The sequence below is a fragment of the Anguilla anguilla genome, chromosome 8, assembly GCF_013347855.1.
Source record: "Anguilla anguilla isolate fAngAng1 chromosome 8, fAngAng1.pri, whole genome shotgun sequence".
In the NCBI taxonomy this organism is placed as follows: Eukaryota; Metazoa; Chordata; class Actinopteri; order Anguilliformes; family Anguillidae; genus Anguilla; species Anguilla anguilla.
Genome location: NC_049208.1, coordinates 462,568 through 485,213, shown reverse-complemented (window position 1 = coordinate 485,213; position 22,646 = coordinate 462,568). Strand labels below are relative to the sequence as shown.

The 22,646-nt window shown below is 49.3% G+C and overlaps 1 protein-coding gene across 2 annotated transcripts in view; it reads left to right on the top strand.

Annotated features, from left to right (window-relative positions):
* LOC118234049 (partitioning defective 3 homolog) overlaps window positions 1-22,646 on the top strand; it is a 258,754-nt gene that overhangs the window by 195,460 nt on the left and 40,648 nt on the right. For both annotated transcript variants that reach the window (XM_035430352.1, XM_035430351.1), the window contains exons 21-22: window positions 887-1,015; window positions 11,038-11,298. In XM_035430352.1, coding sequence (XP_035286243.1) covers window positions 887-1,015; window positions 11,038-11,298 — 390 coding nt within the window. The remainder of the gene's footprint in view (window positions 1-886; window positions 1,016-11,037; window positions 11,299-22,646) is intronic.

Here is a 22,646-nt window from a genome sequence, read left to right as displayed (position 1 = left end):
TGTGGTTCCAAGTAATTCTGAAAGACTGAAATATTTGCTTGGAGCAGCCAGGCAGTAGAATATGTTATTTTTAAAACTGTTGTGGGATTTATGATAGATTTACGTTATGACTCCTGCTCTAGGGTGTAACATAGCTCTGTATAGTCTCCTGGCCTTGCTGAAGCTTTGTGTGCGCAGTCCTGTACCCTACTTTGGATAAGAGCAGCTCTTGCAGGCCTAAACCAGGGTTCCCCTAGCCTGGTCCTGGGGTGTCACACAGTTTGCTGTCCCGTAGACCTTCTGCAAAGCCCTGGATGTAACAAACGGCAACTGATCCATTAAGTGCTCAGTAATAACATAACCCAGTAGACCCTGTGGCCCTCTGGGACCAGGGCTGGGGACCCCAGCAGACCCTGTGGCCCTCTGGGACCAGGGCTGGGGACCCCAGAGGACCCTGTGGCTCTCCAAAACCAAGGATAAGGGACCCCAGAGTACCCTGTGGCTCTCCAGGGCCAGGGCTGGGGACCCTAGCAGACCCTGTGGCTCTCCAAAACCAAGGATAAGGGACCCCAGAGTACCCTGTGGCTCTCCAGGGCCAGGGCTGGGGACCCTGGCAGACCCTGTGGCTCTCCAAAACCAGGGCTGGGGACCCCAGAGTACCCTGTCGCTCTCTGGGGCCAGAGCTGGGGACCCCTGAGCTTCAGAAACAGCAGCTTCCCACCTGGGCTTATTCTCAGCCAGGTACAGCGAGCTGTCCGTCTCTGAGCTGCTCCTGGGCTCTGCAGGTCCTCTCCTGATGGATTCCTTCCTGATGAAGGGCAGGAGCGTGGGCGCCCTTCCCCTCAGTGTGAGTGCGTGTGATGCATTTGGCCTGAGCCTTACCCAGCGCTCTCTCTCTCTCGCTCAGGTTTGGGAAACACCGTAAGGACGAGAGGACGGGCGAGAAGATGGAGAGAAAGGGCTCGAGCAAGGGAAAGGCGGAGGACATGCAGGCGTCGGACCAGGAGATGCTGCGAATGAGGCTGGAGCAGGAGAGGTGAGTGGAGCCGTCTGTATGAATGCATTTCATGCTTAAAAATGTCAGCTGTGTGAGTTTCCTTGGATGAGAGTGTTTGCGATATGCAACGCTCTGAGAAAGAGTGTCTGTAAATATGCACAGAAATCCCTGGGGATCTAAGAGCAGAGTGGCACCAGAGGCAAATGGGCTGATTTTCTGGGTATTCCTACGTTATGTTTCTGGGAACTTATGCGCTTAAATAATCACATAGACCAGAGGGTATAATACGGGGTGAAGAAACAGCACTTAAAAAATAAAAACTAAATAAGTAAATGGAAAGAAATTTCATATGACAGTTCTCTGAAAGCATCATATGAAATTTTTTGTTTCTGTCTGCCTGTGTCTGTGTTTGCCTGGTTTTGTCTAGTTTTGCCTGGTTTTGCCTGATTTTACCGGGTTTTACCTGGGTATCCTCTTGTGCAGAAGCTTCATCTGTTTGGATACTCTCCTCTCCTCTGCTCTGTTCTTCCTCATCCTCCTCCTCCTCCTCCCAGCTTTAGAATCCTCTCTTAAAACCCCTGTGCATCATTTCCGCCTTTTAAGCACGGGACCCCTTCAGTAAATCACCCAGCATAATTAACGAATTAACTAACGGCGTGGAGGGGAGGGGCGGAGCCTAAAGGGGCGAAGCTCAGAGGAGTAGCCAGGTGCTGCAGCATCCTGTTTCAGCCAATCAGGGCTGTAACGGGTGGGGGGGGGGAGCTGTGGGGTGTTGAGGCACACAGAATAATGAGCTCCTCTGTGCACTGCCGCACAGGCCGATGTGATTAAGCGGAGAGGCCTGTATAATCCCCCCGCCATCGCCGCCGAACAGAAGGTGCTCTGGGGCAGGTGAAGCCGCTCAGGGCTTCACACTATAGAACAGGCTACGCTATCGCTAACGGAGCAGAACGCCCAGATGAGAAACCTTTTATTCACGCGTTCGGCAGACTCTGGTGACCAGCGCATTGTGTGTTCTTGCATAAATAAAAACATGCAAATGCAAGGGCGCACACACACCTGTGCTTCCAGTCCTGTCGCCATCCAGCCTGTAGAATGGTGTGTGCGTGCGTGCGTGCGCGTGTGTGTGTGTGTGTGCGGTGTGTGTGTGTGCGTGTGCGTGCGCGTGTGTGTGTGCGTGTGCGGTGTGTGTGTGCGCGCGTGTGCGTGTGTGTGTGTGTGTGTGCGTGCGTGCGTGTGTGCGTGTGCATGTGTGTGGGGTGCGTGTGCGTGAGGTGCGTGTGTGTGTGTGAGTGTGAGTGTGCGGTGTGTGTGTGTGTGTGTGTGTGTGTGTGAGGTGTTAGTTACGCGCGCGTGCACGTGCGTGTGTGCGTGCGTGCGTGTGTGCGTGCGTGTGTGCGTGCGTGTGCGCGTGCGTGTGCGTGTGTGTGTGTGTGTGTGTGTGTGTGTGTGGGGTTTCCAGGCGAGGAATGGCGGTTCAGGAGCTCGGGGAAGCAGATAACGTCTTGGCCCTTATCAGCACCCCACACTCCTCCACTGTGACCTCTTCCTGCCGTAAAAACAGCCGTTTCTGCCCCTCCTTCCTCCTGTGTGTTCAGAGCCCCTAACCCTAACCCTAACCCTCCTGTGTGTTCAGAGCCCCTAACCCTCCTGTGTGTTCAGAGCCCTGCTGACTCCCCAAACAGCGCAGCGTTTTGGGCTCTCGTCCCAAACCCCCGCTGGGGAACGCCGCTGTGGAACAGGTTCCATCCCCTTATTGAGTATGGAGTATTCTCCGAGTGTTTGTGTAATGGTGGCAGTGCGTCTGCCGGTGGTTCCGTTAGCCGCCCCGCCCCTGTAACCTGGTAATTACCCGACAATAGATAGCCACCATAATCCTGTCAGCCGTGTATTCAAATAACTCAATTATCGCAAAGCTTTTTAAAACATTAGATTATCTGACTCTGAATGATTAACTTAGGCAATTAGGCCAGAGATAGAAAGGAGTGATTGTGGGTCTGGTTATATATGTAATTATTTTTATTGTCTTCAAAGAGCCCAATCTAATTATTTGGGCATTAAGTTGCCCAATTATTTTTTGCTGATGAAATTACACTGAAGTGTAATGTGTTGGAGGCGAGGAGAAAATGGAGGGTATCTGGTGAAAGTCATGCAGTTGCATTTCTTATGATTTTTTCCTGTAAAACTTAATTTTCACATATTCATATTTTCTGCTACAATGTGTCGCATCTTTATTCAGGTTTTTGTTTTCTTTCATCTGGTTGTAACAGAAAAAAAATTACAATGACGCTTCTTGAATTTTTCATTGCAAAAACAAATTAGGAATGCACATAAATCATGAACGTCATGTTCTGCGCCCAGGAAAATGTAATATCCTCTTTGCATGCGGATGCAACTCTGTGTGCAACGGTCAGAATTCTGATTGGATTTTTGTGCAGCTGCGCTGACTCCTGTGTCCTGAGCCTAATTCAGCATTTAGAGACATGCAGAGCTGTCCGTCCCCTCTGTGTCTCACACAGAGCTGTCTGTCCCCTCCCTGTCTCACACAGAGCTGTCTGTCCCCTCCCTGTCTCACACAGAGCTGTCTGTCCCCTCCCTGTCTCACACAGAGCTGTCTGTCCCCTCTGTGTCTCTCACAGAGCTGTCTGTCCCCTCCCTGTCTCACACAGAGCTGTCTGTCCCCTCCCTGTCTCACACAGAGCTGTCTGTCCCCTCCCTGTCTCACACAGAGCTGTCTGTCCCCTCCCTGTCTCACACAGAGCTGTCTGTCCCCTCCCTGTCTCACACAGAGCTGTCTGTCCCCTCCCTGTCTCACACACAGGGCTGTCTGTCCCCTCCCTGTCTCCTGTTTCACACAGAGCTGTCTGTCCCCTCCCTGTCTCACACAGAGCTGTCTGTCCCCTCCCTGTCTCATACAGAGCTGTCTGTCCCCTCTGTGTCTCACACAGAGCTGTCTGTCCCCTCCCTGTCTCCTGTTTCACACAGAGCTGTCTGTCCCCTCCCTGTCTCCTGTCTCACACAGAGCTGTCTGTCCCCTCTGTGTCTCACACAGAGCTATCTGTCCCTCCCTGTCTCACACAGAGCTGTCTGTCCCCTCCCTGTCTCCTGTTTCACACAGAGCTGTCTGTCCCCTCTGTGTCTCCTGTCACACAGAGCTGTCTGTCCCCTCCCTGTCTCCCACAGAGCTGTCTGTCCCCTCCCTGTCTCCCACAGAGCTGTCTGTCCCCTCCCTGTCTCACACAGAGCTGTCTGTCCCCTCCCTGTCTCACACACAGCTGTCTGTCCCCTCCCTGTCTCACACAGAGCTGTCTGTCCCCTCCTTGTCTCACACAAAGCTGTCTGTCCCCTCCCTGTGTCACACACAGGGCTGTCTGTCCCCTCCCTGTGTCACACACAGGGCTGTCTGTCCCCTCCCTGTGTCACACAGAGCTGTCTGTCCCCTCCCTGTCTCACACAGAGCTGTCTGTCCCCTCCCTGTCTCCTGTGTCGCACAGAGCTGTCTGTCCCCTCTGTGTCACACACAGCTGTCTGTCCCCTCCCTGTCTCACACAGAGCTGTCTGTCCCCTCCCTGTCTCACACAGAGCTGTCTGTCCCCTCCCTGTGTCACACACAGGGCTGTCTGTCCCCTCCCTGTGTCACACAGAGCTGTCTGTCCCCTCTGTGTCACACACAGCTGTCTGTCCCCTCTGTGTCTCACACAGAGCTGTCTGTCCCCTCCCTGTCTCACACAGAGCTGTCTGTCCCCTCCCTGTCTCACACAGAGCTGTCTGTCCCCTCCCTGTCTCACACAGAGCTGTCTGTCCCCTCTGTGTCTCACACAGAGCTGTCTGTCCCCTCCCTGTCTCACACAGAGCTGTCTGTCCCCTCCCTGTCTCACACAGAGCTGTCTGTCCCCTCTGTGTCACACACAGCTGTCTGTCCCCTCCCTGTCTCACACAGAGCTGTCTGTCCCCTCCCTGTCTCACACAGAGCTGTCTGTCCCCTCCCTGTCTCACACAGAGCTGTCTGTCCCCTCCCTGTCTCACACTGTGTCTCCTGTGTCAGTGATAAACGCAGTGCTGGAGTCTGTTCTGATGGACAGAGCGAGTCTCTCCTGTCCCTGTGTCACACAGAGCTGTCTCTCCTCTCTCTGTCTGACACAATGCTTCTCCATCTCCTTCCTGCCTATTCATTTTTTGTGTCTGCTATTTAAAATAAATTAACTGCTTTTCTCTCCTCTGAAATTTATTAAAAAAACCAAAGCACTGCTGTTCCTTTGTTCTTTCTTGTTCTCTTTCTCCTCCTTTACAGAAAATTATCCTCTGCTTCTTTGTCTGCCATTAAAAAATCCTTTGCTTCCCTCTCTTCTCTGCTATTTTTAAGAATACAAGCCACTTCTCTCTCTCTCTGTCTCTCTCCCTCTCTCTTTGTTTGTTGTCTCTGTTGTTTGAAGGATGCAAGGTCCTCAAGATGATTTATTTGTGAAGTGTTGCATTTTTGGTTGATTTCCCACGGGGGGGGTCTATGGTAAATTGAGACACTGAACTCAGTTCAGATGTGTTTTTGTCACGACCTCCTCTGATAAACAGCCCAGTTTACTTAGAAGCCATTAAAAGCTGAATCTTGCTTTAGCCAGTTAAATCTGGAGTCAGTGACAGATGTTTGATAACAAAGCAATGCGAAAAGCCTGTTGAAATGACTATTTGAAAACGAAGTGGTCCGTACTCATTGGCGTCGGAGGTTACGGAGAAAGACAACCGAAAATAAGCATCTGGCGTCAGCCTGGCCTTGGTCTGTCCAGGAAGAGCGGAGACTGAGACGTTTCTTCTGCTGCGTTAGGCTCACGATTTAATTAGCATTTTGGCGATTTTTTACCCATCAGCCTTAGCGTTTGGGGGGGAGAGCCAGCGGGGTCCCCTGCTGAGGGGAAGTCCGTGTCTCATTGTTTAAAGTGCAGATAGAATGCAGACAGTGTCCCGCGTCAGTCCCCCCCCCCCCCCACCCCCGCTCATAAATCAGACCCCCAAGGCCAAACACAGAAAAAAAACTCAGCCCGGCTGGCTGATCTGGCTGATTGGTTTATGGTCACCCAGCAGTGACATCACAGATTATGGAACAGGCCCCCCAGACACGGAGCTCTGTGTTTTTAACCCTTTAAGGTGTGAGATAACAAATGATGTGTGTGATTAGAATGTTCTTAACTGAACATTCTAATGCTGATATAACAATCACTGAGCTGAAAGCAGTGGAGTTCTAGAACACCAAAAAAACATCCCAAAAAACCTACTCTTCAAAGGGTTAAGATGGAAAGGCCCATCAGAACATTCCGATTGGATGCATCTTCTGAAAGTTCATTTGGAGGGGGGCACGACCAAACACAGCACTGTGTGTTCTGTTCTGTAGTACAGCACCCAGTGGAGCCTCCTGCAGTTCAGAAGCATAGTGCACAGAAGGGTTGTAGGAGCAGAGAGTCTGGCTAGTCTATCATCAAATCTGTGCCGACACCTCAACACTGACTCACGTTCAAGTCGACTTCAGGCACGACAGCACACTCGATCAGTGCAGTCGGGCAAAGACTGAGCGGTGGCCCGCTGGAGCAAATTAGTGCTCTGTACTGAAGTCAATCACTTTGATAAAGTACATAGTATGGACATGGATTGTTTTTCTTTACACTCAGTTGGAAATGTGTGGAATACAGAGGTGGAAAGGTCAGGGGTCAGAATGTAAAAGTCTTACCATGTGTTTCTACCACCCATGAACTCAGTCAACTGTTTTCACTAATTAATTCTACCTCATGGTTGAAGAATTTTGCTAATTAGCAAATCCAGGTGATTGGAACGAAATACTGGGAGCAATTTGTCTTTTCATCATCATGCATTCTTTTACATTGCTTTGATGAAGTACAGTGTATGAAAACACTCCTTTTAGAAGCTGAATTGGACTTGTGCAGTGACCTGCAGAGAATGTTGTGGCTGTGTACAAAGGCACTTCCTGCTCGTGCCTGTTCAAGCTGTGCTAAACTGTGCTAAGCTGTGCTATGCTGTGCTAACCTGTGCTGTGCTAAGCTGTGCTAAGCTGTGCTTAGATGTGCTGTGCTATGCTGTGCTAAACTGTGCTAACCTGTGCTGTTCTGTGCTTAGATGTGCTATGCTGTGCTGTGCTATGCTGTGCTAAGCTGTGTTAAGATGTGCTAAGATGTGCTATGCTGCGCTAAGTGAGCTGAGCGGAACGTGAGCTTCTGTCTGTGTGTGGCCGTTTGATCGTCGAGTTCACACTGAGGCCAGTTAATTTCAGTCTCAGATGGAATCTTCCGGAGGTCTTCTGATGGATTTTGTAATAAATCTGAAAATGGTGCAACTTTGTCTTGATCTTGCTGCCATATGCTGCACTTTAAGAAATGCATTCCACACCCATTTTTCCCCATTTCTTGTTTTAACGCAACACTTTTCTAATGGTGTAATAGATGAAAGCATGTTTTTATTTGGCATATTTTTTACGCTGGATACACTCTTGGGTTTCCCTCACACTGGGTGCACTAGCTGCTGGATTTATTCAGCGACCTCCTTCAGGAGGATATGGGGCGTTTTCTGCAGTGTGTTTGCTACCATTTCCATAGCCAGGAGGGTCATGCCAAAATTTTGAGCGATTTTGTGCTGAAAGTCTCTTGCCAAAGACTCACCCCTGATGCATTTGTGTGGCTCAAGATCCCTCCCAGAAAATACGCACAAAGCCTCCTGGACACCAACTTCACTCTCCTATTCAATGAGGTGCATTAATATCCGGACTCTGATGTGCTATTGCTGGGGTAGCGCTGGACTGCCAGGGACGTTTCTGGTTTTGTTCCTGGCTGATGATCAGGAGTCTCAGCCTGAGATCTCACAGTCTGGACGGTGGCGTGCTGAGTGCCTCCTGCTCACGGGCCCCTGTGTTCATAAACCTGCTGATTAGTGCAGTTCTGTAGTTCTATGTAGATTTGGACAGAGCGAGGGCCAGGAACCCCTCCGGCCCCCCAGGACCTGGCCTGTCGTCTGCTGAGCTCTGGGGATCGAGCCCCGCCCTGCACCGGGACCACGCCCCTTTACCGGTCAAAGAAAGGCCAAAAGTGCAGGCGCGGCTCAGAGGAAGTGTGACTGGAGCAGCCTCGGAAGTGTCCATGGAAAACCTGGACGTGTCTGTGGAAAACTGGGAAGTGTCTATGGGAAACCCAGAAGTGTCCACCAAAAGTTTCTGAGGAAAACCCAGAAGTGTCTGGAAAACCTGGAGGTATCTGTGGGAAGACCCGGAAGTATCTGTGGAAAATCTGATAGTGTCCGTGGAAAACCTGGAAGTATCTGTGGAAGACCCAGAAGTGTCCACCAAAAGTTTCTGAGGAAAACCCAGAAGTGTCTGGAAAACCTGGAAGTATCTGTGGGAAAACCCGGAAGTATCTGTGGAAAATCCGAAAGTGTCCGTGGAAAACCTGGAAGTATCTGTGGGAAACCTGGAAATTTCTGTGGGAAACCCGGAAGTGTATGTGGAAAACCTGGAAGTGTCTGTGGGAAACCCAGATGTATCTGTGGAAAACCCGGAAGTGTCTGTGGGAAACCGGGAAGCACTGGCATGCGCTCGCCAGCCTGACATTAATGCAGTCGCAGAAACACGGGTATCGGCGGTGCTCTTGCCACAGAGAGAACAGGGCTGTACACAGGCCTGCTGCAGCCTCAGGTCATTAACTCTGAACTCATTCCTGTTAGGGCTCGTTAGACTTTCTGTCAGTTAGATCCCAGATCCATACATGGAACAAAAACAAAACGCTGCCCCAGGAAAGTCGCTGAACTCAAAAAAGAGAGTTGGTGCATTAAAAAAACATGTCGTTATTAAATAAGGACTGAAATATGTTTTTGTACTGAAAAAACTGACTATTTGATCACAGTAGAAGGCAGAGGTTTTATTCTCCTGCTACTGAGGAGGACATAGCTCTGCTTCAGCTAGACTAACTGTACTTTCTTACAGAGTTACTTCTTACCAAGTGCACTTTTCAGTTTACTGGCATGCATACCAAAATGACTCAAAATTCAACTTCAATTTTTCATTTAATAGTATCATCGTGCCTTGCTGGAAAACTTCAGTTGGGGTGAATGCCATATAGATTTTTCTCTTTTTCTCTTCACAGCTCTTGCTGGAATTTAGTTTCCATTTTCCTAACTGATATTTGAGCAGAAGTGCGCGCACACACACACACGCGCACACGCACACACACACACACTCATACACACAGACATACTCATGCATTCACACACACACACACACACACACACACATAACATAATATAACAATAACAACATAAAGAAAATGGTGCCGTGCTCAATCTCTTGTCTGTCCAGTCCTGTGCTGGTGTGCGGTGCGTGTGGTCAGTACTCTGAGCAGGGGTGTTAGCAGAGCCGGGGTCATGTGGCCGTTTCTGTGGCCATAAATGTCCCAGTGCAGTGTAGAGTCACACAGGCGGTCAGCGGTCATAAACGCAGATACCGTCTGACCCCCGGGGTCAGCTGAGGGTAGGGGGGCAGGGGCCGGGCGGGGCAGGGGTGTCCCGTTTCAGTGAGCCCCCATCTGGAGCCAGTAAAAAAACGGGTCACTCAGCAGGATGCCACTCAACATCGCTTATGATGTCACTTCCTCCGTATATGCACCCCTCGCCCCTGCTGGTTAAATTCCTCTTAAAACTGGCTCTCTACATCTGGCTACCTTACCATCAGCTTACACAGTCCTTTAGAATGCAATAGAATATCATCCCCTACATCTGATTGGCTACACTGTCCTTTGGAATACAATACAATATCATCCCCTACTGCTAATTGGCTACACTGTCCTTTAGAATACAATAGAATATCATCCCCTACTGCTGATTGGCTACAGTCCTTTGCATTCCCTGCCCACTGTCTTGTCCCTGGTTGTCCACACAGATGGGAGGTAGGGTTAAGGTTGTCCACACAGATGGGAGGCAGGGTTAGGGTTAGGGTTGTCCGCACAGATGGGAGGTAGGGTTAGGGTTAGGGTTGTGTGCACGGATGGGAGGTAGGGTTAGGGTTAGGGTTGTCTGCACAGATGGGAGGTAGGGTTAGGGTTAGGGTTGTCTGCACAGATGGGAGGTAGGGTTAGGGTTAGGGTTGTCCACACAGATGGGAGGTAGGGTTAGGGTGTGGGTTAGGGTTGTGTGCACGGATGGGTGTTGAGCTCTCTGTTAAATAAAAAGAAGGGGTGTCAGCCCCAGTGTTCCGTTCCAGATCCCCAAAATCCAGCCACCGACACGTCCCCATCACGTGATTGGCTGAACTGCCTCAGTCTTGGGCGTTCCCCAAGTCTTCGCCTCAGATGAGAACTCAAACATGTCGTATAAAATCCGAGCTGAGGTCTCCGTCGTGACGCCTGTTTTAAAAAGGCCTGGCGGTGTGGTGTGGCCGCTGGGCTACCTGCTGCTCCGCCCTGGAGTGGGGGGCTGGGTCACGGTGAAGAACTACACTAAAGATCAAATAAAAAAGGTGGGGGGGGGGGGGGGGTTAGGGCTTTGGAGGAAGATCTGAAAGCCCCCACACACAAAAAGCCCCTTCACTTCCTCTGCAGTAAGGGGACCCCTGGGACTGCCTGCTCGTCCGTTCCAGAAAATTCCACTGCTGACCAGCGCTCATCTGAACACCCTCCCCACATGCCGCCTGGCTTTCAACGGCTAATGAAAGACAGCTAAATATGCAAGCCGGGGGTGGGGAGGGAGGGAGGGAGAGGTCTTCATCTCCATGCAGGGGTTGTTCCATAAGCCATCGGGGCCTCCCTGAAAACACACTGCATTGTGGGATGCAGTCCTTCTTTCTAAATTAAGGAGAGAAAACATTTTAGTTATCAGAGCAAATTGTGTCCTCTTGCTTCCTCTAATCATAGCTTCCCTCTCTTTCTCTCTCTCTCTATCCTTCTCTTTCTCTCAGTTCTTTACTGGAGGATGAATTGCAGTGTTGTGAAAACATATGACATATGATGCATGTAAAGTATGACACGTTTGAGTAACTATGACAACGCTGTTTGACGGACGTGCCGATCCCCCCCCCGCAGGATCCAGGCGAAGACGCGGGAGCTGAGGGAGAGGCAGGCTCGTGAGCGCGACTACGCTGAGATCCTGGAGGTGGGCCACGCCCTGGGCCCAGAAGAGGACCACACGTACGCGGGCATCAGCGACCCCGCCCAGCCCCCCCGGGACCCTGCCCTGCCCCCCCGAGACCACATCCAGCCCCCCCGGGACCCCGCCCAGCCCGTGGACACCCTCTACTCTCAAGTCAGCAAGTCCCGCAACGGCCGCCCTCCCTCTGCTGACAGGTAGGGGGCTCCCCATCCTGCCCTTCTGTGTTTGTCTGTCCGGGTCGGGGGTGCCAGGTCCACTTCAATACGGTCCATTCATATATAATAACACAGGGAAAGGCCAGTTACATCACTTCATGCATAGTGATTTAGAGAGGTTCCTCCAATCACAAAATAAATGGGTAAACAACATGGTCATTGGTTGATATACTTCTGGGCAACCCATTGGTATCTAGGAAGTAGAATTCACCAATCACCTTCAATGTTCTATTTGTTGTCACCAATGTACACTGTGATTTGTTGGAGCTCCTCTGTTTTTTTTTTTACTTGAAGGTTGTCCCTGGGTTAAGTTCAGGAAATGCATAAAATTTCATTCAAAGAGAGCATTGTGGCCATTTTGAATCTCACTGAACTTCCTGAAGTGGCAGGAACTGAAACAGAATTAATGTTCAGCAATATTGCAGAAGTGTTCAGGAGCATGGTGGTTTCTGTGGAGGTCAGGGAGCCGGCACTGCCAGGTCCGCAGAGTGTCAGCTGATCCTGGGTGCTTTTATTCCGATGGCGAGAGAGCTGTTTGGATCTGCTTTTGTCCACAATGAGTCAGTTCTATAAAACATTCAGCATGTAGACTAGATTCACTGGCATAAATGTGCAGTTATTCATTTGTATCCTGTGGCCAAGATATCATATTATTATTACAGTGATTCATGTATGGAATTTCAGAAAGTGCTCCCTGCTTTTTGTGTTATTTGGACTGTACAGCATGTACGGTATGTGCAGTATGGTGTGGAGCTATTTTCAGCTGTTTTTTTATTCGCCTTGATTATATAAAGATCATTTTTGGACTTTTCTGATGAAGATGACATGTTTGTTGCTTGCATCTTCTGTGTATATTCAAAGTATAATACATAGACACACACACAAATGCAAATGGCTTAAACCTGAGTGATGTAATTGCACTTTAGATACAGGACTGCCATACATGTATCAATACCCCGGTGCAGTGAAGTGTAGTTAATGGGACACTGTGCTGTAGGAGGTGCTGTTTTTCAGATCTCAATATGGCCACCCAATCATCCTGATAATTTAGATCATTTCCTCCCTCGTCCACATCTATCCATGTGTGGTGTGAGGGTTCGGGAGCAAAATGGCTGCCGTGCATCAGCCAGGCTGGTGCTCCGTATCGGCTGTATTTTCCTCTAATGTAATATTGTAATATGCTCAGCATGTGGGTTCTGTGTTTCTTGGGAGAAACTAGGATTTGTGAAATTCTTGCCGTGAGAGGACTGTAATTCCAAGCACATGTTGTAACACCATACACACAGTGTCAGATGCATCTGTAAATGCTTTTAATCTTCACCCAACCCACATTCTCCATTTGGAAGTGATCCTGTGACAATAAAAACATTACTGTAGTCTGTTATCCATGAAATACCCCCCCCCCCCATTTTCCAGATGAAGATTTGACTGTTTTATATTATAATGTGTGCTAGGAACAGACATGAATAGATAATGAACTGATATATAGTTTGGATATGTCTTTAAAATATTTTATGAATCATGCATTGGTAAATTTTATACTGATAGGGTTGCTGTTTTTTGGAGACATTTTGGTATTTCGATACTTTTTCACATTATGATTAGATTGTTGACATGGTGAGTAATTGGTTTCTGCTATACCTGAAAGGCTTTGACAGAAGAATGGGATAGTTTACCACCCAGAGTCCCGCTGCGGCCAGGTGCAGCAGTGCTTTGTTACAGTCACACACAGTGCAGGCCGTGTGCTCAACCCAAGAGCAGGAACAGGACTTTCCACTGGGTCAGAAGTGTCTTTGCTGAGAAGTGCTTTTGTAAAAGCTTTGTGTTGTGAAAGCTTTGTGGTTTTCCCTCAAGACAAAACAAAGACAGCAGAAAAGTCGTTCAAGTTCAGTGTTTGTCTATGACTTCAGCAAAAATAAAAAATTGTGAAATACAATATGAAAACACCTTCCTTTGGATAAGCAGGAAGTGGAGGGATTGGGTTTGTAGTGTGTGCGTGTGTGTGCGCGTGTTTGTGTGTGTGTTGGTGTGTGTGCGCGCGTGCGTGTGCGTGTGTGTGGAAGAGTCCATATTGTGGGACTCTAGTAGTTCCAGTTGATCTGAATATTTAACTTCCTGTGTGTTTTTCCACCTCTTGAACCAGCCTATCGCTAATAAATCTCATTAATGGTGAAAGAGGCAGTGATTGGGTTTCCCGCATTTATGCTGATCTAAATCATCACTTTTCCAGATATTTTTAGGTATTTTTAGAGCACAGTAAGTGGGCTGTGATATGAAGTGTGCGGGGGGGGGGGTAATATAAAGTAACATATTTATGGGGGGGCGTTATTCATGCTGCTCAGAGCTGTCGGTCCGGCATGCCCATTGTTTATGGGGACCCCTGAACCCCCTTGAACTCCCCGTTCGCAGATCAGAGATCATTTCTCAAAAAAAAAAAAGTCTGTTGCCGGTGGTGCTTCAGCAGAGACTCACTATTGTTTGTGTCCGCTGCTCCCAGAATGCATCTCCCTTTTCAAAAGCAGGGCAGTTATTATTTATTTCCCATATTAAAGAGGCCATTGTTCGCTGAAAGCCATCTGGTGGTGATCATGTGACTTCTCCACTGGACTACACAGCTCTGTGTCGTACTGCTGTCCCTCAGTCACACAGCTCCGTGTCTGTCAGTCACACAGCTCCGTGTCCCTCAGTCACACAGCTCCGTGTCCCTCAGTCACACAGCTCCGTGTCCCTCAGTCACACAGCTCCGTGTCGTACTGCTGTCCCTCAGGCACACAGCTCCGTGTCCCTCAGTCACACAGCTCCGTGTCTGTCAGTCACACAGCTCCGTGTCGTACTGCTGTCCCTCAGTCACACAGCTCCATGTCTGTCAGTCACACAGCTCCGTGTCGTACTGATGTCCCTCAGTCACACAGAACTGGCTCTTCCTCTGAGTAAAAATCGGCAGAGTAACAGACATGCGAGTACACGCAGGAAACCTGACGTTTCATCAGTAGGCTGATGTGATGAGCTGATAAAGTGGTGCCCAATCGTGTGCCATTGGGGGGGGGAGAGTATGCAGTTTTTAATTCCAACCAAGCACTTCACTTGCCAATTTCAGTTATCAACACACCTTCAATCAGAGAGGAAGGAACTGATACATGAATCTGAAATCCTACCTACCCCTGCATGAAACGGTACAGTACAATGAATAATAATAATAATAATAATAATAATAATGTTTTATTTATACAGTGCCTTTCTCAGACCATGGTTGCTCAATGGACAGGAAGTCCTCTGGACACCCCCCACAGCTACTGAAACACAGATAACTGAGGCTCACAGCTTCATAAACATACTCAATCTCCTCCTGTGGAAGTCCAGGGTTCCAAAGCCCCCTGTGTATTAGTATTTTAATTTAACTGTAAAGCTGAAATGAGCCCCCCAGGACCTTAATAAAGCCAGCAGGATATGAGCATGCCCCACAGAGGGCCGTGACCCGCCCCGTTCACTGGCTCTGATTTGGTAAATTCTGAGGAAACCAAGCCAGTGCTGATTGGGTAAATTCTGAGGGAACAACGCCAGTCCTGATTGGGTAGATTCTGAGGGAACAAGGCCAGTTCTGATTGGGTAGATTCTGAGGGAACAAGGCCAGTTCTGATTGGGTAGATTCTGAGGGAACAAGGCCAGTGCTGATTTCATAGATTCTGAAGGAAGAAGGACAGTGCTGATTGGGTAGATTCTGAGTGAAGAAGGAAAGTTCTGATTGGGTAGGATAAAGTGCACTTTATGTGCATTTGCGTGTACGATTTAGGCAGATGCTCTTATCCAGACTGACTGACAAGCGAGTGCATATAGCAGGTCTGGAAGAACAGCTAGACCTGCAGGAGAAAAATCATTAATCAATTATCTTTCCATCATTGGAAAAAGTTGGATAATTTGGCTCATTTCTCTAAATCATGGTGACTGCAGACAGCCGGTGGAGACGGTGGTGCGTTTCAGGCGCTCTTACCCAGAGGGACTCTCAGGCGTTTATAACCGGCCTCAGAAGAGCAGCGCCGGACCTGCAAACATCATCAATCAATTATGTCTCAGCGGGCTCTGGGGAAGAAGGGTCGCTTCTGTTAATTTACCCAGTTTCTGTAAATCACGGTCAAATTTAGGCAAATGGAGCCGGCGGTTACAGCGGCTCTGACCGCGGCCTCCAGGCCTCGGGGGCTTCTGATTGGGTCGCCGATCGGTGAGTAACGAGGCGGCCGCTGGAACGCACGCCGCAGCGTCGGCTTTGCGGTCAGCGGCAGGATTAGCATGCTGCTCCCAGGCAAAGTCACGTTAGCAGTTAGCGGTGCTCCCGTCGTGCCCCCTGCTGAAGTCATGTTAGCAGTTAGCGGCGCTCCCGTCGTGCCCCCTGCTGAAGTCACGTTAGCAGTTAGCGGCGCTCCCGCTGAAGTCACGTTAGCAGTTAGCGGCGCTCCCACTGAAGCCACGTTAGCAGTTGGCGGCGCTCCCGCTGAAGCCACGTTAGCAGTTAGCGGCGCTCCCGTCGTGCCCCTTGCTGAAGTCATGTTAGCAGTTAGCGGCGCTCCCGTCGTGCCCCCTGCTGAAGTCATGTTAGCAGTTAGCGGCGCTCCCGTCGTGCCCCCTGCTGAAGTCACGTTAGCAGTTAGCGGCGCTCCCGCTGAAGTCACGTTAGCAGTTAGCGGCGCTCCCACTGAAGCCACGTTAGCAGTTGGCGGCGCTCCCGCTGAAGCCACGTTAGCAGTTAGCGGCGCTCCCGTCGTGCCCCTTGCTGAAGTCATGTTAGCAGTTAGCGGCGCTCCCGTCGTGCCCCCTGCTGAAGTCATGTTAGCAGTTAGCGGCGCTCCCGTCGTGCCCCCTGCTGAAGTCATGTTAGCAGTTAGCGGCGCTCCCGTCATGCCCCCTGCTGAAGTCATGTTAGCAGTTAGCGGCGCTCCCGTCGTGCCCCCTGCTTAAGTCACGTTAGCAGTTAGCGGCGCTCCCGCTGAAGCCACGTTAGCAGTTAGCGGCGCTCCCGTCATGCCCCTTGCTGAAGTCATGTTAGCAGTTAGCGGCGCTCCCGTCATGCCCCCTGCTGAAGCCACATTAGCAGTTAGCGGCCGGAGTTGCTTCTCGGCATTAAGGAGTTTCAGAATGACGGGCCGTGAGGGGGGGGGAGTGGGGGGCGTTGGATGTGTGTGGAGTGGGTGAGTGAGTCCAGTGAGTAGTAAGGGGACCCATAATACATTAGTCTCATGCACGTGGCTGTAAGAACTTTCTGGAAGCAGAGGGCTTGTGATTTGAGGAAGAGTAATGAATGCGAGGAAGACGTAAGACGGTAAACTTCATGCTGAAACTTTTGCCGTGGCCTGCTCATTTACACACAGTTATGCAGCTTTGTTAAAATCACAAAGCCATTTAGGGCCTTTATGGAGTCGCAGCTTCAGCGCGTGAGTGATTCATTTAAGTCGTTTTTTGGCTCGTGGTTCCAGGCGGCTGGCTTCCTTGGCCTGAGCTGGGTGCTGATTAAAAAGAAAGTACAGCCCTGATGTCTGAGAGCGCTGATTTAGGATGTTGATTACGCACAGGATGTCTGCCGTGGTTAAACTATTTGTCTGAACAGGCAGGCAGCCTTCATTTGAAACATTGATTGGAATTTCTTTTTTGTAGTAACAAGTGGATGCTAATTAATAGAAGAATAAATGAGCAAGCATTGACTACCGCGTATATCTGCACAATGTTAATCGACTCTCGTTTAGCTCCGGGGAAAAGAATCCATGTGTCTGTGCTGCAATTAGGGACTTGCATTCCATACCAGGCTTATTTGCATATGCTAATTGTAGCTCTAATGGTAACAAATGAGCTTGCGTTTATTCATTAGTCTCTTGTGAGGTTTTTCTTTAGCAGTGCTGTGCTGGTGGTGCTTCTGTTGATAGGTCTTCGAACATGACGGTCAGACCAATATTCATTCGCTGAGGAGGTTAGTATGTTACTACCTTCTCCAGTCTGTAACCCTTTAAAGAGTCTGTGTTCCGGAATGTTTTTGGTTTTTTTCAAATCCCCAAGTCAAAGTTCTTGAGCGCCACTGCTTTCAGTTGCCAGGAGTGATTGTGACATCAGCATTAGAATGTTCAGTTAAGAGCATTCTAATCACACATTTGTGATCTCATGCCATAAAGGCATGAAATATCACTGTCCTCTGAATTCTACTACTCCTTGTAGTATTTCTGGTTGGGGTTTTGGATGGATGGTTAAACTTTATTCCATAAACCTACCGGAACCTCCCTTACCCTCCTTCTGGAAGGGTATTTACTCAGTCACTCCCCAGAGCAGCCTAAGTAATACCTGTGATTAGGAGGATCCAGGGGACAGGGCCGTGCGGGACGTCCTGGAGCTCTCCGCCTCATTGCCTCCCTTTAATCTGCATATAAATGCTTCACATTAATCTCTCTCTTACTCACACTGTTACAAAGTGTCAGTGAATTTTACATTTAAATAAATAAAAAAAAGTCTTTAAAATGGCAAGGGTATGAAACGGTATACAGCTGAAATGTAAATAATTGTATTATTTACAATGAAAAAAATACATTTTATCATTTGTTAGATATACAGCCTGCTACTGTGTGTTTATTAACATATTATTATGATTATTCATACAGTAAAGTTCTGGCAATGCAGTTGGCAGTATTTTACCGTAAAAAATGTATATCTATTTATTTATTTATTTATTTTTTAACAGTGCACATCTGAGTGCATGATTAGCACGGTGTACCTGCTTTATGGCCCAGTGGTCTATAGCAGTGGTTCTCTGCCCTTTTAAAGCCCAGCAGGCTCTGTGGCTCTCCAGGACCAAAGATAAGGACCACTGCTCTATAGTGCAGCTTCATTTCATTGTGCAAAGGGTGCTAAAACACAGCAGGGGGTTATGCATATCCAAACCCTCTTTTCCCCAACCCCCTTGCCCCCCCCCCATTCCTCCCTTCCAAGGCATCAGCATTTTGGATGTGCATTACCTGCGTTTGGATGTGCATTACCTGCGTTTTGGATGTGCATTACCTGCGTTTTGTCTGTCATGGTGGGAGAGCTGTAAGGAGATTACCCAATAGGCCAAGGGGCTCTATGTAACAGCCCGACCTACTCAGAACATAACTCTGGAAGTGGTTAGATTTCCCAGAATCCTCTCTCTGGGAGATCTGCTGCAGCTGCAGAATGGGGTTGTTGAGAACAGCGTGTTTCTCCAGCATTACACGCTCGTGGGATCACTGGGAAAGCTCTTCTCTGTCCTGGCTCGTAGCTGTCAGCTTTTCGCCATGTATGTAAATGGGCCTCTTCCTTCTCTGTGTTTCTGCATGTTTTTTTCCTCTGGTAGGGAGCATCTGGTGTGTTTCTTTCATGTAAACACGGAATACTGCGCTGTGAAATGTGTGTTTTATGCGAGGCTCTGTGGAAGATGCTCATGTGCGTACTGCTGTTCTGCTCCAGCGCACATGCTCGTGGATTTATTAACAGAAGCCAGCCTCAGAACCCTAGATGAAGGGGTTTTTTTCATCACAGTCTGGGCAGGAAACACGGGAGCGTAATTGAACTGAACAGTGTTTCTACTCATCCCCAGGGCCTGCGCACCCTGCCTGTTGAACCCTTGTTAGTTCTCTATTTTAAGAGATGTGGCTCTAATCTGCTTCTCTGAGCGGCAGCCAGGGACTAAATCAGATAATCCAAAACATCTTTTTTTTTTATAATGAAAGGAGCTTCATGCCTCCGCAGCTCTGAGAGCTGTTTCCAAAAATGCAAATTAAAATAGACTGTGCTGTGGCTGTTTTTCCTTTTTTTATCATGTTCCTCCGTTTCCTGTTTTTATTCTTTTGCAAATGTGTGAGCACATATGAGACAAAATTTGGATTGTATGAAAAGTGCGATATGAATGCTTCAAAAATGAGGGAAGAGTCTGAGTCGAGAGTGACAGGTCAGCTTACTGTGGCTTCAAACAGTTTTGTTGCCCGAAACATCTCTTCACAGGAAAATAAGACTAGACTCTTAAATAAGGCTAGGGCAGTTGTAGCATCACCTTATGTGTGGGAAACATAGAGCAGCTCCCCCAATCAACTAGGTAATAACCAACAGAACAACACAAACTGTGATTGGTGGAAATGGTTCCATGTGCCCTGTGGGTACTCAAGCTCCTCTCTGTTGTTTCCCAGTTAGGTGATGTCACACATGAGGCACATTCTGAGGTCTGAATCATCAGAGGAAACACCGGCGGTAGCGTTGTGGATCTGGGGCCAGAGCCTGATTTACACCAAGGTGACAATAAACATGTGCAACCAGGAAGTTCTGCATGACATCAGCTTACATACAGGAACAGTGTTAGTGGTCAGGGACAGTGTTAGCGGTCAGGGTCAGCGTTAGCGGTCAGGAACAGCGTTAGCGGTCAGGGACAGTGTTAGCGTAGCAGTCAGGGACAGTGTTAGCGGTCAGGGTCAGCGTTAGCGGCCAGGAACAGCGTTAGCGGTCAGGGACAGTGTTAGCGTAGCAGTCAGGGACAGTGTTAGCAGTCAGGGATAGCGTTAGTGGTTAGGGACAGTGTTAGTGGTCAGGGACAGTGTTATCGGTCAGGGATAGCGTTAGTGGTCAGGGACAGCGTTAGTGGTCAGGAACAGCCTTAGTGGTCAGGGATAGCGTTAGAGGTCAGGAACAGCCATAGCGGTCAGGGATAGCGTTAGTGGTCAGAAACAGCCTTAGTGGTCAGGGACAGTGTTAGCGGTCAGGACCAGCGTTAGTGGTCAGGGACAGCTTAGTGTAGCAGTCAGGGACAGCGTTAGCAGTCAGGGATAGCGTTAGCGGTCAGGACCAGCGTTAGTGGTCAGGGACAGCTTAGTGTAGCAGTCAGGGACAGCGTTAGCAGTCAGGGACAGCGTTAGCAGTCAGGGACAGCGTTAGTGGTCAGGGACAGCGTTAGCGGTCAGGAACAGCCTTAGTGGTCAGGGATAGCGTTAGCGGTCAGGAACAGCCTTAGTGGTCAGGGACAGTGTTAGCGGTCAGCGACAGCGTTAGCGGTCAGGGATAGCGTTAGCGGTCAGGAACAGCCTTAGTGGTCAGGGACAGTGTTAGCGGTCAGAGATAGCGTTAGCGGTCAGGACCAGCGTTAGTGGTCAGGGACAGCTTAGTGTAGCAGTCAGGGACAGCGTTATCATTCAGGGATAGCGTGATGGCAGCTCGCCGGTATCGACCGTCTCTAATGTGGGGTGAGGTCATGTGTGCTTGGAGCCAGACGGCCCAGCCTAAATTACTCCAGCGAGGGTCTTCTCCTGGGGTCCGTCCTGTTTTCCCTTCTTAAGAAAAACATGGAAGGCCTAATAACAGCTGCTGTCTTAATGAAGTCAGCCTTTTTGGGTTTCTGTACTAAGAGGAGCAAATCTCATAAAAACCTGCGGTACTGTCCCTCACGCATAACATGCGCTTTGCTTTCAGATACGGGTGAGAATCTAGCCATGAATATAAAACAGAAAAGAAAAAAAATGACTCCTAGAAACTCACATACTTACGTGGTGTTTGGAATCTTTTCCTGTGTTTATTACACATGTGTACAGTCTGTCCTGCCTATCTGTGTTCCTGATGGATTAGACTCTCCTAGCTGTGTGCTGCAGGTGAGACTGTGTTCCGTAGCTGTGTGCTGCAGGTGAGACTGTGTTCTATAGCTGTGTGCTGCAGGTGAGGCTGTGTTCTATAGCTGTGTGCTGCAGGTGAGACTGTGTTCCGTACCTGTGTGCTGCAGGTGAGACTGTGTTCCGTAGCTGTGTGCTGCAGGTGAGACTGTGTTCTATAGCTGTGTGCTGAAGGTGAGACTGTTCCGTAGCTGTGTGCTGCAGGTGAGACTGTGTTCTATAGCTGTGTGCTGCAGGTGAGACTGTGTTCTATATCTGTGTGCTGCAGGTGAGGCTGTGTTCCTTAGCTGTGTGCTGAAGGTGAGACTGTTCCGTAGCTGTGTGCTGCAGGTGAGACTGTTCCGTAGCTGTGTGCTGCAGGTGAGACTGTGTTCTATAGCTGTGTGCTGCAGGTGAGACTGTGTTCTATATCTGTGTGCTGCAGGTGAGGCTGTGTTCTATATCTGTGTGCTGCAGGTGAGGCTGTGTTCTATAGCTGTGTGCTGCAGGTGAGGCTGTGTTCTATATCTGTGTGCTGCAGGTGAGGCTGTGTTCTATATCTGTGTGCTGCAGGTGAGGCTGTGTTCTATATCTGTGTGCTGCAGGTGAGGCTGTGTTCTATAGCTGTGTGCTGAAGGTGAGACTGTGTTCCGTAGCTGTGTGCTGCAGGTGAGACTGTGTTCTGTAGCTGTGTGCTGCAGGTGAGGCTGTGTTCCTTAGCTGTGTGCTGCAGGTGAGACTGTGTTCCTTAGCTGTGTGCTGCAGGTGAGACTGTGTTCCGTACCTGTGTGCTGCAGGTGAGGCTGTGTTCTATAGCTGTGTGCTGAAGGTGAGACTGTGTTCCGTACCTGTGTGCTGCAGGTGAGGCTGTGTTCCTTAGCTGTGTGCTGCAGGTGAGACTGTGTTTGATTTCCTGTATTGGGCCAGAAACCTCCAAGTTGAGTCACATCTTCTGTCCAGTATGGTGTTCACCCTTTCCTTCACCTTCTGCACATGAGCAACAGGACCCTGCTTTGCTGGAAGTGTCTGCTTCATGACTTTACTGCACACGTGTGCTGTGTATCATCAGTGGATGGGAGGCTGTGCGTGTGCTCGCTTTTAAAGTGATGTCATACAACGCTGCCATTAAAAAATGAAAGCCTGGTGTAACCTGAGACTGCATAGCTAATCAGCGCGTTTTATTGGGCGGAGATTTATGATGTCAGCATGCCGTCTCGGTACGCCTGAACTCTGAAAGAGCGCTAATGAGCGTGTTTTATGAAGACCAAAGCGGAGCGTTGATATTCCTCTGACAATATGCTGATATTACATCTTGTTGTCTGCCGTCCCTTGTTTAGTTTTGGTGGTATCCTATTGTTGTTTGGTTCAATCTGGGATTATTTAGGGTGGGAAACTGCTGGAATCATCACCCCGCCCCCCTCACACCCCAACTCCCATTGCCCCCTCCCCCCCCAGTCTCCAGCTCATTATTCAAACTGGAGATTTCACTGTTTCAGCCAGTGCTCCAAATCCAGCTCTTAATATTCATGCAAATCTGTGCAGTCTGGGCAGGGAGGGACTCCGGGGAGACAAGCGGCTCCCCTAATCAGCTTTCTGGAAGAGGAAGAGGAGAAAGAGGAAGAGGAGGCAGTGTTTACTCACCTACTTCTCGGATTAAGTGCTTCTGAAACAGCGTGATCCCTCTGCGGCAGATAGCCAGGCTATCTGACTGTC